The 15,535-nt window shown below is 37.4% G+C and overlaps 1 protein-coding gene across 5 annotated transcripts in view; it reads right to left on the reverse strand.

The window, feature by feature from the left end:
• Nucleotides 1-15,535, reverse strand: part of snx29 (sorting nexin 29) — a 175,160-nt gene that overhangs the window by 132,156 nt on the left and 27,469 nt on the right. For all 5 annotated transcript variants that reach the window (XR_010899997.1, XR_010899996.1, XM_067429107.1 and 2 more), the window contains 3 exons: nucleotides 14,188-14,251; nucleotides 11,467-11,595; nucleotides 438-523 (listed from right to left, as the gene is read on the reverse strand). Coding sequence is in view for 3 of the 5 variants with exons in the window: in XM_067429107.1 (XP_067285208.1) it covers nucleotides 438-523; nucleotides 11,467-11,595; nucleotides 14,188-14,251 (279 nt within the window). In the remaining 2 variants the exon portion in view is untranslated. The remainder of the gene's footprint in view (nucleotides 1-437; nucleotides 524-11,466; nucleotides 11,596-14,187; nucleotides 14,252-15,535) is intronic.

Here is a 15,535-nt window from a genome sequence, read left to right on the forward strand (position 1 = left end):
AAAACTGTGAAATTATAGACACAGGCTGTTCAAACATATGACAGCTTCCCACTGAGGGATGTTATGTCATTCATCACACACATGCTAATAGTCTGCAGCAATGAGGGAACAACTGCAATGCAATATTTCAATAAAGGTTTTTTTTAATAATTAGAAATATTTTGGGCTCCTTATAAACCCTCCAGGGGCTTGAAATGTCTGTAGATCCAACGCATCACTGCACAGATAATGATGATTTTTACACAAAATATAATTACCAGTCTTTTTCTCAACAAAATATTTCATGTTAATGTGTTTGACTTTGATAAGGTGGTTTTATCTGGCAACAAGTTTTAAAGTTTTAAAAAATGACTAATCACCAATTAAACAAAAATTGCTGCATGTTACAGAATTTTAAGAGGTGTCCACATTTCTATAGTATGAAAACATTGCCTTACCGTCATTGCCTTGGCTGCCTTCCCTTTTCAACATTTGGACAGCTCCAACATACTTCTTCAGCTGAACCTTCAGAACCTCATTCTCTCTGTAAAAATAAAATAAAACTATAAAAAGAGAGATAAACAAAACACACATAGTAGCTGAACTTTACCATGAAAATTAGCAGGCTCTCAAGAACAAAAATCAAGTGGAGTTATTTCACACCTAAAGAGAGGCAAAGCAAAACACGCTATTATTTAAAATAGGTTTAAGGTAGAGTAGGCAATGTTGGAGAGGCTAGCAATACCAAACTAGATTTGAAAGCGTGAGATCCCCCCGAACTCTTAAAAGCCACGCCTCCTTTAAAACGCAACGCAATGCACACAGCAGAGTCTGCAAAGTTTCACGGAACAAGAGGTCGCATTAAATAACCTCATGTCTCAAAGCACATTAGCCTGGCTCAGCCCTCCTACGTGCTTCCATAAAAAAAAAAATTCTTGAGTACGTCATGCTACGTCTCCTAATAGACACTCCTAAGCGTCTACTGATCGGCACTTATAAATTTATCCTCTAGCGCATCTCCTAATGTCGGACGACATCCCGTCCCCTATAAACACAAATAAGAATAAGGTCTCTAGTGTTCCACTAACTTGCTGCACAGCAAATAAATCAAACAGACTCCAGACGATGGGTACGAGTAATATGTATATTATAAAAGGTATATATAGACGGTATTAACGGCAGCAACATAAATAAACGTGACTGCGCATGTGCACTTTTGTGGCCCAAACTTAACTTCCGGTGGCCGTCAATAACAGAGGCTGCGTTATCTTTCTTATGCGTTATCATCTTTAAGGCGAGACACAGCAGGTAAAAATATAGTTTTTTCATGCAGTGGTCAATTTTGAGATTTGTGGCCAGTTTGGCCAAAAGTATACAAGGCCTCATTTGCATTTTTAAAAAATATTTTATACAAAACTTATAAAACACTTTTTTTCTTATGTTTATGCCAGTAACAAACTGGAAAAGTTTCATAGTGATATCTTGTAATTCCCTATTCACCTGTTAATTCTAATTGTGCAACATTATCTTAATTCATAAGTTTTTGTTGTTTCAGCATGTTTATTATAAATAGTCTTCCATTGCTGTCTAAAATATAGAGTGGGGGAAATGCCCCCCTTGAAGCGTAGTTCACCCAAAACTGAAAATCCTGTCATTAATTACTCACCCTCATGTCAATCACAACCCGTAAATATCCTAAAATTGTGTTCCGAAGATGAACAAAGGTCTTACGGGTTCGAAACGACATGAGGCTGAGTAATTATTACCGACTTGAATTTTTGCGTGAACTAACCTTGGAGTGTGTAATGCTGTGTTCTACACAGTAGCCTATATAAATGCATGATCATGCCGATCACATTTTAATGCACATTTTTAATGGCATTTTAATGTAAACACAGCCAGAATAAGTTACCTCTACAGTAGATTATTTCTGATAACAAGCAAATAAATAACAAGTAAATCACATTAGGTTACAGTCTAAATGACATTAGATGCTGCTCTCATATGGAGACAGATTGGATATTTAGTAAGTATTCAAGGCTTTTTGGTGAGTCGCACACACTGTTTTTGCGCTGCTGTCATATACTCTATGCTTGATTATTAATATTTGTATCATGTTATCCAAGAATAGTAAGTCAAAAATGTGTTTCTACTGAGTAGTGCGCCATACTATCCACTATATCCACACTATCCACCGTAGCAAAGCGTGTGCGTTCGATGAAACCGTCTATAAAGAATATAATATATTTTGATATATTGCATGCTCACATATTCATACAACAAAATATTCTGGGGGCCATGAAAATGTTGTGAAAATGATCAAAAACACTAGCGGCACTATTTTATTTTTTTATTTTTTTTTAAATGTAAACGCTGGTGGAGAAAAAGTAAAAAAAAATATTTCCATTTTGTTGGTTATACATAAATTATAAATGTACATGTTTATGTAAATGTGTAAATATGTGATCATATTTTTAACTTCTATTTTTACATTTCAATTGATTCACACACCAATTAAACTAGCACTACAACACTATTTGTAATAACAGCTTGCATCTTTCATAAACCAAAATAGAATCGCACCACTGAAACATCGTTATTACAGTAAGAAAATACAGGGAAATAATGCATAAAAGGATTGACATCATCCAGCACTTTCCTGGCATTAAGGATATATGTGCAGTATGCATGAGGAGCCCATTGAGAGACTCCCACGGCAAGCACCCCACTGAATTCAATCACAGGAACTGCTTTACACAAAGTTTAATAAGGCTGTTCTAGGGAATGAGATGTGTGTGCGTGCGCATGTCCACTAGCTTACAAGGCTTGTTACTGGTGGTTTGGGAAAATCAATCAGAATCAATCCAGTTTGTGCTACTGTGAAAAACATCCTTTCCTATTACTCCTCGATGCCTTTTGTAGCTTGCTTATCGCTGCCCATTTTATACCCTTCAATAGACGGAAAGAATGAAGGAGATCCAAAGGCGTGTGGCAGGCTCTCAAAGGAGGAGACTCGGTCGTTTTTCGCACCGGCGAGCCGCGCACGATTCCGCTGCGATTTAATTAAAGTTAATAAGTGACAGCTTCTCTATGGGGAGGACTCAGCCAGTCAGGTGTGCCACATTGATCTTTTCCATTGCCCCTGCAGAGCGAGCCACAGTGTGCACACACGCCATTGTATTCATATTACAAGACTAACATCCAGCAGAAGAGGGGGACTGCAGGCGTCCCTCTGAAGGGCTTACGGGTCACATAGTGGTCTACTTAATGAGTGCCATCTTGGACAGACACAATGGCATTCTCTTGAAAGTAATATTTGCACAAGTCTAAAAAGATATGCATGTGTAAATCATTTATCCATATCACAAAAAGGTCACTGTTCTTAACAGTCAGTGGTTTCTGTTGGTTTAAATTAAACATTTAAACTTCAATCAGCATTTATACAACTGAAACTGCTGGTCAGTAACTCTATGGATTGCAAAAGCTGATTTTAAATCATCAGTTCTCATTCTGTTAGATCTATCTGTGGCTTTTGACACTGTTAAGGCCCGTTTAAACCAAGAAAGATAACTATAAATATAACAATAAAGATATAGTAATACAAATCATTCTAAATATGAAAGAACAGCAAAGCTCACACCACAAATATAACAGCAGAGTGAAACGATTTGTTTTTAGCTGATGAGCGAATAAACATTGACAGCCAATCAGAATCAGAAATTAAGCATTTAAAGTTAAACCATTTCAAATTTAAAAAACTTGTGTTATTAAAAGTATAACTTTCATAATGTGATTCACATATGCACCCTTACACAGACCCAGAAGAGGAATGTTTTCTATTAAAAAACACTCGTACTCAATGAATTGCCTAAATGTAAATCCATTAAGTAAATTGGATTATAGAAAAACTATTAAAAGAATAAGCTACAAATGATTTAGCACTTGAGATTCAAAACAACCTCCCTGGTTGCAAAAAGTTCCACAGAACACCCATCATTCGTGATATTTTATAATGCATTGTATACAATTCTATAATTGCGTATTATGTATTTTGTTTATGAATGCAGAAGAAAGTTCCATAGAACTACAGTACTGTGCAAAAATCTTAGGCATGGTAGCATTCCCCCCCAAAAAACTGAGACAAAATCCACAGACGCATGAAGAAACCTTCCTGCAAAGCTCCCTGAAAAACTATGAGCAAGTGTACCAGGACAAAAGCTGTTTAAAACACAAAGGGTGGTCACATCAAACACTAATTTGATTTAGTTATTAGGAATTAACTGATAAACAAAATCTATTTATGACATTATTTTTGAAAGCATTCTCACTTTACACATTATTTTTACACAGGTGTCTAAAACTGTTGACAGTACTGTAGCTTTGCAGGAAGGTTTCTTCATGCGTCTGTGGATTTTGTCTCAGTTTTTTCATGTAATCACAGGCGGACTCGATGATGGTGAGATTAGATCTCCGTGTGGATCAAACAGCTGTTAACTCCTTCTGCGTACAAAAATCCAACTGGAATGGATTATTACAATTAATGGCACAATAAATGTTTGAAAATGTAAACTGATATTACCTACTGACACACTATTGCAAAATATATAAATAATGGCTTAAAAACATTTTTGGGGGGTGAAAATACTAAAGTGTTTAAATACCTAAGACTTTTGCACAGTACTGTAGAGAACATCCATATTCATACAATTCAACCAAGTTTTCTATAAATTCTACAATTGTTTAATAGGTAACAGAATTTTTGGCACAGATGGTTAATTAGTATTATAAATCTTAACTTTATAAATATAAGTCTTATAATTAGGCATAATACTGTTTAATTCATTTAATTTGTGTCATTATTTATTTTAAAGGGTTACTTCAGCAATTAGCATATGGCTTTGTATCAGTAGAAACCCTGGAGTATATTCAAATGATTGTGCTTTCCCCCCGTATCCCCCTGAGACAAGAGATTTATGCATTTTATTTCTGGAAAAATTCCTCCTATGATGCAAATTGACAATATTTGCATCATAGGACGAATGTTTGGCCAAAGGCTAAAGACTAGAGCCAGCAGAGGGAGCCATTTCCGCATGTTTTGAACCCGCGCATGAGGGATGGAGATCACACTCACAGCTCAGCTCGCAGCTACAGGCACTCATTTAAACAGAGCTTTTAACTTAATGTAAGTCTTTTAACTGCTCATATTAATTTCTATGAAAGTTAAGCTTCCAAAGGCATGAACTGAAACGCGCCAGACTGAACTGAACTGTTGTGAATGTATGCCGCGAGTGTGTTCGAGATTACCTCCGCTCTCATCACGAGAGCTCATCAGCTCATTTATCTCACTCCTGCAGTTAGTGCTCAGTGCTGTGATACTCGCACGGTGACTCACTCATTATATTGAACAGACACGTTCAGTTTTTAATTGTAGTTTCTTCTCCAACTCAGTCACAGTAATCCAGTAGGTGGCTTTGGGAATGGCCTCACAGGGCAGCGAAGCATTCTGGGAATTGTAGTCTTTCATCCCCATGAGACAAAAATACATTTTCTGTCTTTTCTCAGTCTAGAAGGCACCAAATTAAAATATAGTTTCACATTTCTATTACATTGATGACCCAGTTTAAATACAGATTCCTGTTCCCAGCGCTGAAGTACCCCTTTAATAGTTTAATTGTTGGTAACCATTCTAATAATTAAAAGTCATGCTAGATCTTAATTTAATTGCCCAATGAACAAATAATCTAATTAAGCGTTAACAAACACATTAAAAAAGTGACCTTTGGTTAAAAATATTTTACAAGTCTTAATCTCCTGGAACAACAGTTAGATCAGGAGTTCTCAAATTGGGGTTTGTGAAGAACTGTTGGAGGTTCATGAGTTTATGAAAAGCTAATAATTAAATAAAAAAACTGTTAAAATAAAACCTTTTCTCAAGAAAATGAACTATTTTTATGGTTTACCTGCATTGCCATGTGACCAGAATCATGAAGATGTTCAACCGCAAATGTGTTTTTAAATTATTGATGTATTAACTTTAAATCTCAGGAAGGAATATTTACTTCAAGTATATCGTTCGGCTGATTAAAAAAAAGAAAAAAACAAAGGCTGGGAATCCATGTTCTAGAGGTATGTGGTGCATTAAAAACTTCAAACAACCATGTTGAATGCATAAAATATATTTTGCAGAATTCTACAGATTTTCCCTCAGCGCTGCAAATGTAAAAAAGGGCCTGGACATGACTATGCATGACAGCCGTCTAGATGCCCTTCCCAAAACCCATTTCCATCTCCCTAAGGCTACAGGTAAATAAAGTGTCAAACACAAAACTGGCATTATGCAGCAGCTGCTGCCATCTTAAGCGTTACAAAGAATGTGGCGATTACAGCCCCAATGAAGGTCAAATACATTTCAATGTGAAGCAAAAGAGTGCGGTCTCAAAGTGACACGTAGACTAAATACGAAAGGGTCGGCGGGCAACGGTGCTTTCAGATATATTACTGAATTGACTTGTAAACAAGGCCAACGTGGTGTCAGTTTGCCTAAACAGGCTGATGAAAAGCAAGTGGAGGGATGCACTATCCAGGCACAGTGCAGATGTCACCAGCATGATACAGAGTGTGGTTTTCTCCCTCATAATCCTCTCTTTGACACCACGTCATACTGACAAGCCTGCCTCCTGCTCTCGGCCGCTGTCCTCCTACTGAGCTAAATTAATTTGTTCATTCACTCCCCACATTATCCCCCTGAGGAACCACTACATTAGAGCTGATGAAATGCTCACAAAAGCAACATGTCTCTCCCAATAATCCAGCAGCACTTCAGGAAGACAAAAACCCTGGCAGCTCCGCGGTGTTCGGTAAAGTATTATTCCGACTGTCAGACGCTGCCACGACCACCCCTTCGACTGTTTCTGCTCGCCCGGTTAAACCTGGATGTGATGGCGTGGGAGAGGTTTGTGTTGACAGGAGTGTGAGAGCGTTTTGGCCTCTTGCTGCATGGATCCCGCTTCTTAAATACTGCCCACTGAGTCAGGATGAATCAATGGAGCTAAGCCCAAGAGCACGGCTCACAGGTGCTTCCTCTGAGCGCACAGCCGCACCAAGCATTTCCACATCTTATTTTTAGTCGCTATCGACTAGGACAGATTAGGTTTCAGTCAGAAAAACTTTTCAGTTTGCAAGACTCCGAGACAGGAAGAAACGGAAAAGACTTTTGTTAGAAAAGTATACTTTGCTTAAAGGATTAGTTCACTTTAAAATGAATTTTACCCCCTGATTTACTCGCACTCAAGCCATCCTAAGTGTATATGAGTTTCTTCTTTCTGATGAACACAATCTGAGTTATAGTAATAAATATCCTGACGCTTCCACGCGTTATAAATGGCAGTGACGTGGTCCATTGAGTATGAAGCTTAAAAAAAAAGTGTATAGATTCAACATAAACGTATTCCAGGGGGTTAATAAAGGTCTTCTGAGGCAAATCGATCGAGTTTTGAGAGGAAAAATATCAATATTTAAAACTTTATGAAGAAAAATAAAGTTACTAATTGAAAACAGTGTAACTAGTCTTGTGACTAGTGAGTAGAGTAAGCGTTTTTTTAACTTTGAGAGCCATTACACAAGTTGAATATGGAAGATGGTCTGGTGTACGGTAGATATTTTATTCAAGTTTAAAATATGGATATTTTTCTTACAAAACTCATTTGATTCGTTTCAGAAGACCTTTATTAACCCCCCGGAGCCATGTGGATTACTTGTATAATGGATGGATGCACTTTTTTGAGCTTTAAACTCGTGAGCCCCATTCATTGCCACTATTATTAAGCGTGGAACCATCCGAAAAAAGAAAGTCATATACACCTGGGATGACTTGAGGGTGAGTCATTTTAATTTTAAAGTGAACTAATCTTTTAAGCAATGGTGATAAATTTGATGTTGCTCATACTTGAAGCGAATTAATACATGAAACACTTTTGGTTTCTGATGACTTTGAGGATAACTGTAACGCGTCTGATTCTTTAGTTAGTCTCAGCCACAGAGCTTTTATGTATTTTTCTTATTGATTTTCTCCATAGGTGCTCAAGAAATTTCTTCAATAAAGAGTTATAAGCCTTAGGACTATAAAACCAAATCAACCCACAAGATTAATCATCACATTTGATTTGGCAATGAAGAAAGTATTTGAAAAGTTTAAAAAAGGTTAAGACTTTATAATTATAAAAGGCTGAGTAATAAGAAATGTTTCTTGAGCAGCAAATCAGCATATTAGAATATTTGAATGGTTTCTAAAGGATCATGTGACTTCGAAGAATCGAGTAATGGCTGATGAAAATTTTCATCATGGAAATAAATCCAAATTTGAATGTATTAAAATAGAACAGTTATTATAAATTGTCACATTTCATAATATTACAGTTTTTACTGTATTTTTGATCATATAAAAGCAGCCTTGATGTGCATAAGAGACCAATTTCAAAAAACATTACAAAATCCTAAACCTAAAATTTTGAATGGGAGTGTATTAGATTTAGCTAGAGGTTTTTAAAAGTTAAAAGTTTTAAAAGTTAAGCTTCTGAAGACATTAAATGAAACCGTGCCCGGCTGAACACGCACCGTGAATGTATGCCGCACCCCTGCACTTACCTCAGATTACTGAATGTAATCTGACTCCTGCAGCGTTTGTGCCGTGACACTCAATCGCCTCACTCACATTATATTGCACAGACATATTGAGTTTTTAATTGTAGTGTCTGTTTTCTAACTGAACTGATTTTATGAACTGATTTTATTTTACTTAACTTGAATTCAATAGCAGTGGCTTTGGGATTGGACTAGTAGAGAAGCGAAGCAAGTGCATTCTGGGAGTTGTTGTCTTTCATCCCCATGAGTCAAAAATACATTTTCTGTCTTTTCTCGGTCTAGAAGGCACCAAATTCTAGCCTGACAAGCCAGACCCACATCAAGATGTTTGGTCTGGAAACTCACCATTGACAGGGCTCAATCCGAGGAGCGGGATAAATGGTTGTCTTTCAAACTCCCTCTGCACGCGATAGGATAGTGCCACGACCAACCAGAGCAACGAATGTGAAACAGAGCTTGTTGATAGATTAAACATTCACTGTATCCGGTCGACTAAATTTCGAACACATCTTCCCTTTTTAAGAATGACTTCAGTGCCGTTCTTTGTTCTTTTCTCAGAGAAAAGCTGAACTCCAAGTCTTCCAGAATCGCAGCCAAAGCTGATTCGAAAGACCGCCACCGTTCGCCAGTTTCTGTGTTTACTAGACAACAGAAGCACGCAAACGCAACTCGGCCGTCGTCATTATGGCCCCGCCCGCCAACTCTATACACGATGTGATTGGCCCGTCCAGAGTGAGAGGAATACAGCTCAGAAGGGTATTGAGAGTTCCTAGACGACACTTGCGGGCAGATTAAATTTGCTGGCGCTAGGGTGCGTCTAGATTTCTAGGCTAACCAAATTCAAAAATAATTTCACATTTCTACTCCATTAATGACTTAATTTAAATACACAGCTTAATTCTAAATCACTGAAGTAACCCTTTAATGCTAACATTAGCCAACTAATGTTGCCATCTAGTCTCCACAACACTGCGCTCACATTTTTCACTTGAAACTGCACTAATTGGTGGACCTTTCTTCAGGATCATGGTAAATCAGGATCATCTCTGGGAACCAAGCAATTAAACATACAAAAATCTAGATAAAGTTAATAATGTCCACAAATACTGTTGTTTGGCAACCTCGACGGCTGTAAAGTTTGTGGCATCAAATGATTCTTTTTGTTTCTAGAACCAAGTTAGGAAGATGAAAACTGTGGTATCACCAATTACAGATGTTCTCATCTCTAAACTAAAGGGGGAAAAAGAAACAGTGCTTCAGGTCAGATTAGGGCTGGGCGATATGGCCCAAAAAAAATATCACGATATAATTTTCCATATCAGTCGATATCGATAAATATCACGATAAATGTAAAATCTTTATTTCTTTAAAGTTTAAAGGCATATTTTTGCTCCTGAGTGAAATATGTAGAAAACAGACAGTTAACTGTGGTTTTAAACTATCCTTTATTGTCAAAACATGACAAACACTTCCCAAACAGGTGAACATTTTATTAAAACTAAGGTAGATTTATTTATTAAAATCTTAATTGTGGTCAGCATTTCTGTACTCTACACTGTATATCAACAATATCATTACTTATTGTGTAAGTAGTAAATGCAAACAGGTCCACTGTGCATCTCTCTCTCACTCTCACTCTCACTCTCTCACTCTCTCACTCTCTCTCACTCTCTCACTCTCTCACTCTCTCACTCTCTCACTCTCTCACTCTCTCACTCTCTCACTCTCTCACTCTCACTCTCTCTCTCACTCACTCTCTCTCTCACTCTCTCTCTCACTCTCTCTCTCACTCACTCTCTCTCTCACTCACTCTCTCTCACTCTCTCACTCTCTCACTCTCTCACTCTCTCACTCTCTCACTCTCTCACTCTCTCACTCTCTCACTCACTCACTCACTCACTCACTCTCTCACTCACTCACTCACTCACTCACTCACTCACTCACTCACCGACACACACACCTCAGCGACAGTGGGCTGGTCGCGAGAAGACGGAGAGAGCAAAGTTCAGTATTTGTAGATCTCCAGTAAGGGCTGTCTAGTCTATTTTATTCATTTTAAACATCGGATGACATTATTTCTCTTTTGATACAGGAGATGCCAAGATATTAATAAATCATCAAAGACAATTATGATAGTGATCATGTACAAGTCCGATGTTTTAGTGATTATAGTTTGGAACAGTTAGCGTTAGCTTGTTGTAAGTCAGCCACCGCAACTAACAAGTTAATAAGCCTGTGTGTGAATTAAGTTCATGTAGATTTACCGCTGTGCTGGGCTCAATGTTATATGGAAGAACATCAAAGAAGCAGGATAATTTAATAATTAAATTCTGTGTGGTGAACTTGAACCTATGTTATTGATAAGCAGTCCACGTACGTCGCTGTTTTATGTCAGATGGGATCGCCAAAATATCTCCAAACCACTGAAGTTGAACGAACTAACTTGTCAACGATATCTGTGTCCTCCGAGCTGGTCGTGAGCTCTGAGTTTTCTTCACTATTGCTCATTTTTCTCACTCCACTTCACTCTGATCCTCCAAGCCTGTCAGTCACTGACTGTAAACAACAGCGCGTGCAGCACCCAGAAGCCCGGTCTGCAATACGCATGCACAGCATTACGCATAGCGCGTAAGCATTATATCGAGAATTTATCAAACTGTTGTTATCGTTTTATTTTAAATTATATCGTGATAATTACCGTTATCGTTTATCACCCAGCCCTAGGTCAGATAGCAGTTTTCTAAGTAGGTGGTGTTTGGCAAGATTCAAATGCAATGTGGACTAGACTTTAGGCTGATAGTCTGCCTATGTTGAGACCTTGTTTTGGTTAGTCTCAAGTGAAATTACCTCATGAGAGCTTGGACTTTGGCTGCATGTCTCTCCTCTAGCTCAGCCAGTCTCCTCTTCAAGCTGTCCACCTCCTGCCTGAGCCCAGCAGAGTGCTCCATCTCCCCACCCAGGAGACCGCGCAGAGACCTGTGCCAAAGAGTTTAACAACATTAAGACACACACACACACACACATCTGACCCACTTTTCCTTAGATGTCTTTAATGACTACCAGTGCACAGGATAATTACCCAGCTGCACATTATTGACTGTGCACATCATGGCACTTTTCACAAATGGGTTACAAAATCAGGCCTGATACTCACTGAAACTCAAGTAATTTTTTTAACAAAGGGTCAGTGAGTGGAGACACCTCAATTAAAAATAAATGTCAGTGAGTTATTTTCTATTTATTTTATATGCAGTTTGCAATTTTTGCAATACTGTAACCAACACTGGATTAAAAACCCTGATATACATTACTGCTCAAATATTTTGGGTCGATAATGTTTCAGAAAGAAAACTATTATTATGATTTTTACAATATTACAAGTTATTATTACAAGAAAATGGTTGTGCTGCTTAATGTTTTTTGTGGAAAGCGTGATGCATTTTTTCAGGATTGATGTTGTCTTTGATTAATAGAATGTTCAAAAGAACGGCAACTGTTTTAAAATAATAAAGAAACGTAGCTATAATTTTACAAAGGATTTCAGTCATTTTTGATCAATTCAATCCATCCTTGCTTAAAGTGCCCTTATTATGCTATTTTAAAGTTTCCTAATTTAGTTTTGGAGGTCTCTAACAAGGAGGAGGTTTACATGCATGAAAGTTTAAAAAAAAAAATAATTGCACATCACCACAGTATTCAATGATTCTCAAATGACTCGTTGGATGAGACTCGATTGTCTCTCGAAATCCCTCCTTTCCGCAGAGCCTACTCTGCTCTGATTGGTCAGATGGCCCAGTCTGTTCTGACTGTTCTACCACGTACAGCGCGTATTTCAGAAGCTAAACGCCCATTACCCTAACTGATCTTCAGCTCCGTTCAGGAGGCTTCCTGTTCCTTAAGCTCAGCGATTTCACACACTGTGAAGACAGTAACGATTACGTTGATTTTACATCAATCCTAGCACAAGTCCAATGATGAAACAATGAAAGAACTAGTTATTCAACCCAAACCTTGAGCAGGATGTTTCGCAGTAATGCTACTCAGTTTGAGGTAAATTATGAGATGTTTCAACTGTAATTCCTCACTATCAGCATTAACAAGTGCCCTTCTATCAACAAGCCTGTGTGACATTAGCCATGTCCCCACTTTTAAAAATTCTTATAAATCATACAGGATGAGTGTTTTTTTGAAAAAGTAAAAAATGCAGAATGTTTCCTGTGATGGGTAGGTTTAGGGGCAGGGGCAGTGTAAGGGGATAGAAAATACGATTTGTATAGTATAAAAACCATTATGCCTATGGAATGTCCCCATATGTCACAAAAACAAACGTGTGTGTGTGTGTGTGTGTGTGTGTGTGTGTGTGTGTGTGTGTGTGTGTGTGTGTGTGTGTGTGTGTTGCAAATGCGAGAACTGTATCAATAACATTGCATATGTTAGCCGAGCACTAATGAATGACTGATGTAAGTGATTCTGATGCTGATGTTAAACAAATCTTGCTCCATCCTTTATCATTACTCAAAGATAAAATGAGAAAAAAATCTGCATTAATAGACACAGTTTTAGGTAATACTGCAGCCTATAGCTGATTTATAGTAGTATTTCAGTAAGACAGTAATAACGTTACTTAGCTGGTTAGCCAGATACTTACACAATAAAATACAGAGCACAGCGTCTTCTCGACATGATGCTATATAGTATCCGCTGCAGTGTTTGAGCTGGCTCAAGTTTTCCTTGGTGTCTGCGCGGAGTGTGCGCGCAAGAAAGTGGACGGGCAATGTGCTAATGTTTCGTTGTTTATGTCACAATGAAACATTTGTACATTGCTCGTCCGTCCACTTATTGCGCGAGTTTGCGATTCGTTTAAAAATTATTTCTTGAATTGACTTTCAGTCGACTCTTTTGAGAGACAATAACTATATAAATAGTGCACTTTCAGATTTAAAACTTTGCAGGATGTTTTTATTTACTTGCTAACTATACTACACATTAATTGTAATATTAATTTACTGACCCTGTTTTAACAGTATTGTATTTGATTGTTACTTGATTGGCCACAATACACATAACATACTATTAATATAACAAACTATTAAAAATCAACAAATTATTAAAACAAACCAACTTAAATTGTCATATGAGTAACACTTAATCCATTCATTCATGATAATAAAAACAGAATTATTCACTGTTTGTTCATGTTATTCAACAGATAAAACTTTTGATTTTAATAACGTGTTAATGTAGAATTTAAGATTAATGAATGCTGTATAAAGTATTGTTTATCATTAGTTCATGAAGTTAACTTATGTTAACAAATAAAAACCTTATTGTTAAGTGTTACCGATATGTCAATTCTATAGATTATATTTAAAAAAATAGTAGCATTTTAATTCTTGGATACATATGAGAAAGTCAACAAACAAGCAGAACTAATTTATGAAAATTATTAGAGCCATTCCCACCCAAAACAATAGTTTCAATAATAGATTTACACACAAATCCATTCATGTTTCATGAACGAGTTTCATGAACGAAGTGAAAAAATAAGCAAAGTAAAGAAATTCTTACGTGTTCTGCTCAGTGAGTTCATCTTTCCTGTTCATCATGGCCACAATGGCTTGCCTCAGTTCAGCTAAGAAAGGGAAAAAAACAATTTTATAAACGTATCAGACCCTACATAAAATGAACAATGGCTTTTGTCCTCATTGGCTCAGAAAAAAACATGATTTCTGAACAATAAGACTCAATATCTCAGTGGGATTTAATGTCCCACACCTGTCTCCATTCTTTCAATAAGGGTTACTGTTTTATACCACTGACATTTTCATTTGTATAGCACCAGAGAACTAATAAAAAGAACTACGCAAGCCTTAAAATACCAGCCCGACATTAATTTCTTTAAAATGAAGGTGACGTGAAAGGGTAAGGCATTTATAACACAGCCGTAAGGGGAGCCTCTGCAGATTTTGTCTCAAAACACATTAGTCTTTGAATAATCCGAGTGAAACATAAAGCTCTGACTGGGAAGCATTATTAAAGTACTTCAAAACACCATGAAAAAACTGCAGCACTCAGTATAGTCTAAATCCAGACTTTCATGGTGAGAGGGTGAGAGAGAGGGTGAGAGAGAGAGAGAGAGAGAGAGAGAGAGAGAGAGAGAGAGAGAGAGAGAGAGAGAGAGAGAGAGAGAGAGAGAGAGAGAGAGAGAGAGAGAGAGAGAGAGAGAGAGAGAGAGAGAGAGAGAGAGAGAGAGAGAGAGAGAGAGAGAGAGAGTCTTTGTTGTCATTGCACTCTCAAAGCTGGATAACCTGGCATAGGGTAACCTAGATAACCCCAACAACACGGCTCCAAAAGACAAAGTCTGAACACTCCTATCAGTCCATTATCATTTAATGAATCTCAGAGGAACCGCAGGCTTGGACGGAGCCATCTATATAAACCTGGCTAGCCGGATTCCCATTTAACAAGCTTAAAGTACTCTCAGCAAAAGAAAGTCAAAGATGTCTTTGTTTTGTTTTTTTATTATCATCTTTTTTTCTTTTCTTTTTTGAAGCAACAACATTGGTATCTTTGAACAGCAGTATAGCTCAATTACGGTCTCTCTAAGAGAAAAAGCTTATCAGACCACCAGAGATCCATTTGGCAGCCATAGGCGTAATCAGAAAACGCTTCAGTAAACTTGTGCGCAATGTCCCTTTCAAAAACTATTTCCAGAAAACGGTTACAAGAAAAGGACTACATTTGTTTTTAGGAGTCATTTTTCTTTGTGCTTTGTTTTCTGTAATAAAGCTGTCCAAGGGATACACTCAGGACATGAGTTGGGATGGGAATTAAAAAATATCACAATAAATAAAAAAACACATATAGGGGAAGGCATGCAAACTATTGCACCAAATGAAAAAGTAAATGAAAGAAA

The sequence above is a fragment of the Pseudorasbora parva genome, chromosome 21 (assembly GCF_024679245.1).
Source record: "Pseudorasbora parva isolate DD20220531a chromosome 21, ASM2467924v1, whole genome shotgun sequence".
In the NCBI taxonomy this organism is placed as follows: Eukaryota; Metazoa; Chordata; class Actinopteri; order Cypriniformes; family Gobionidae; genus Pseudorasbora; species Pseudorasbora parva.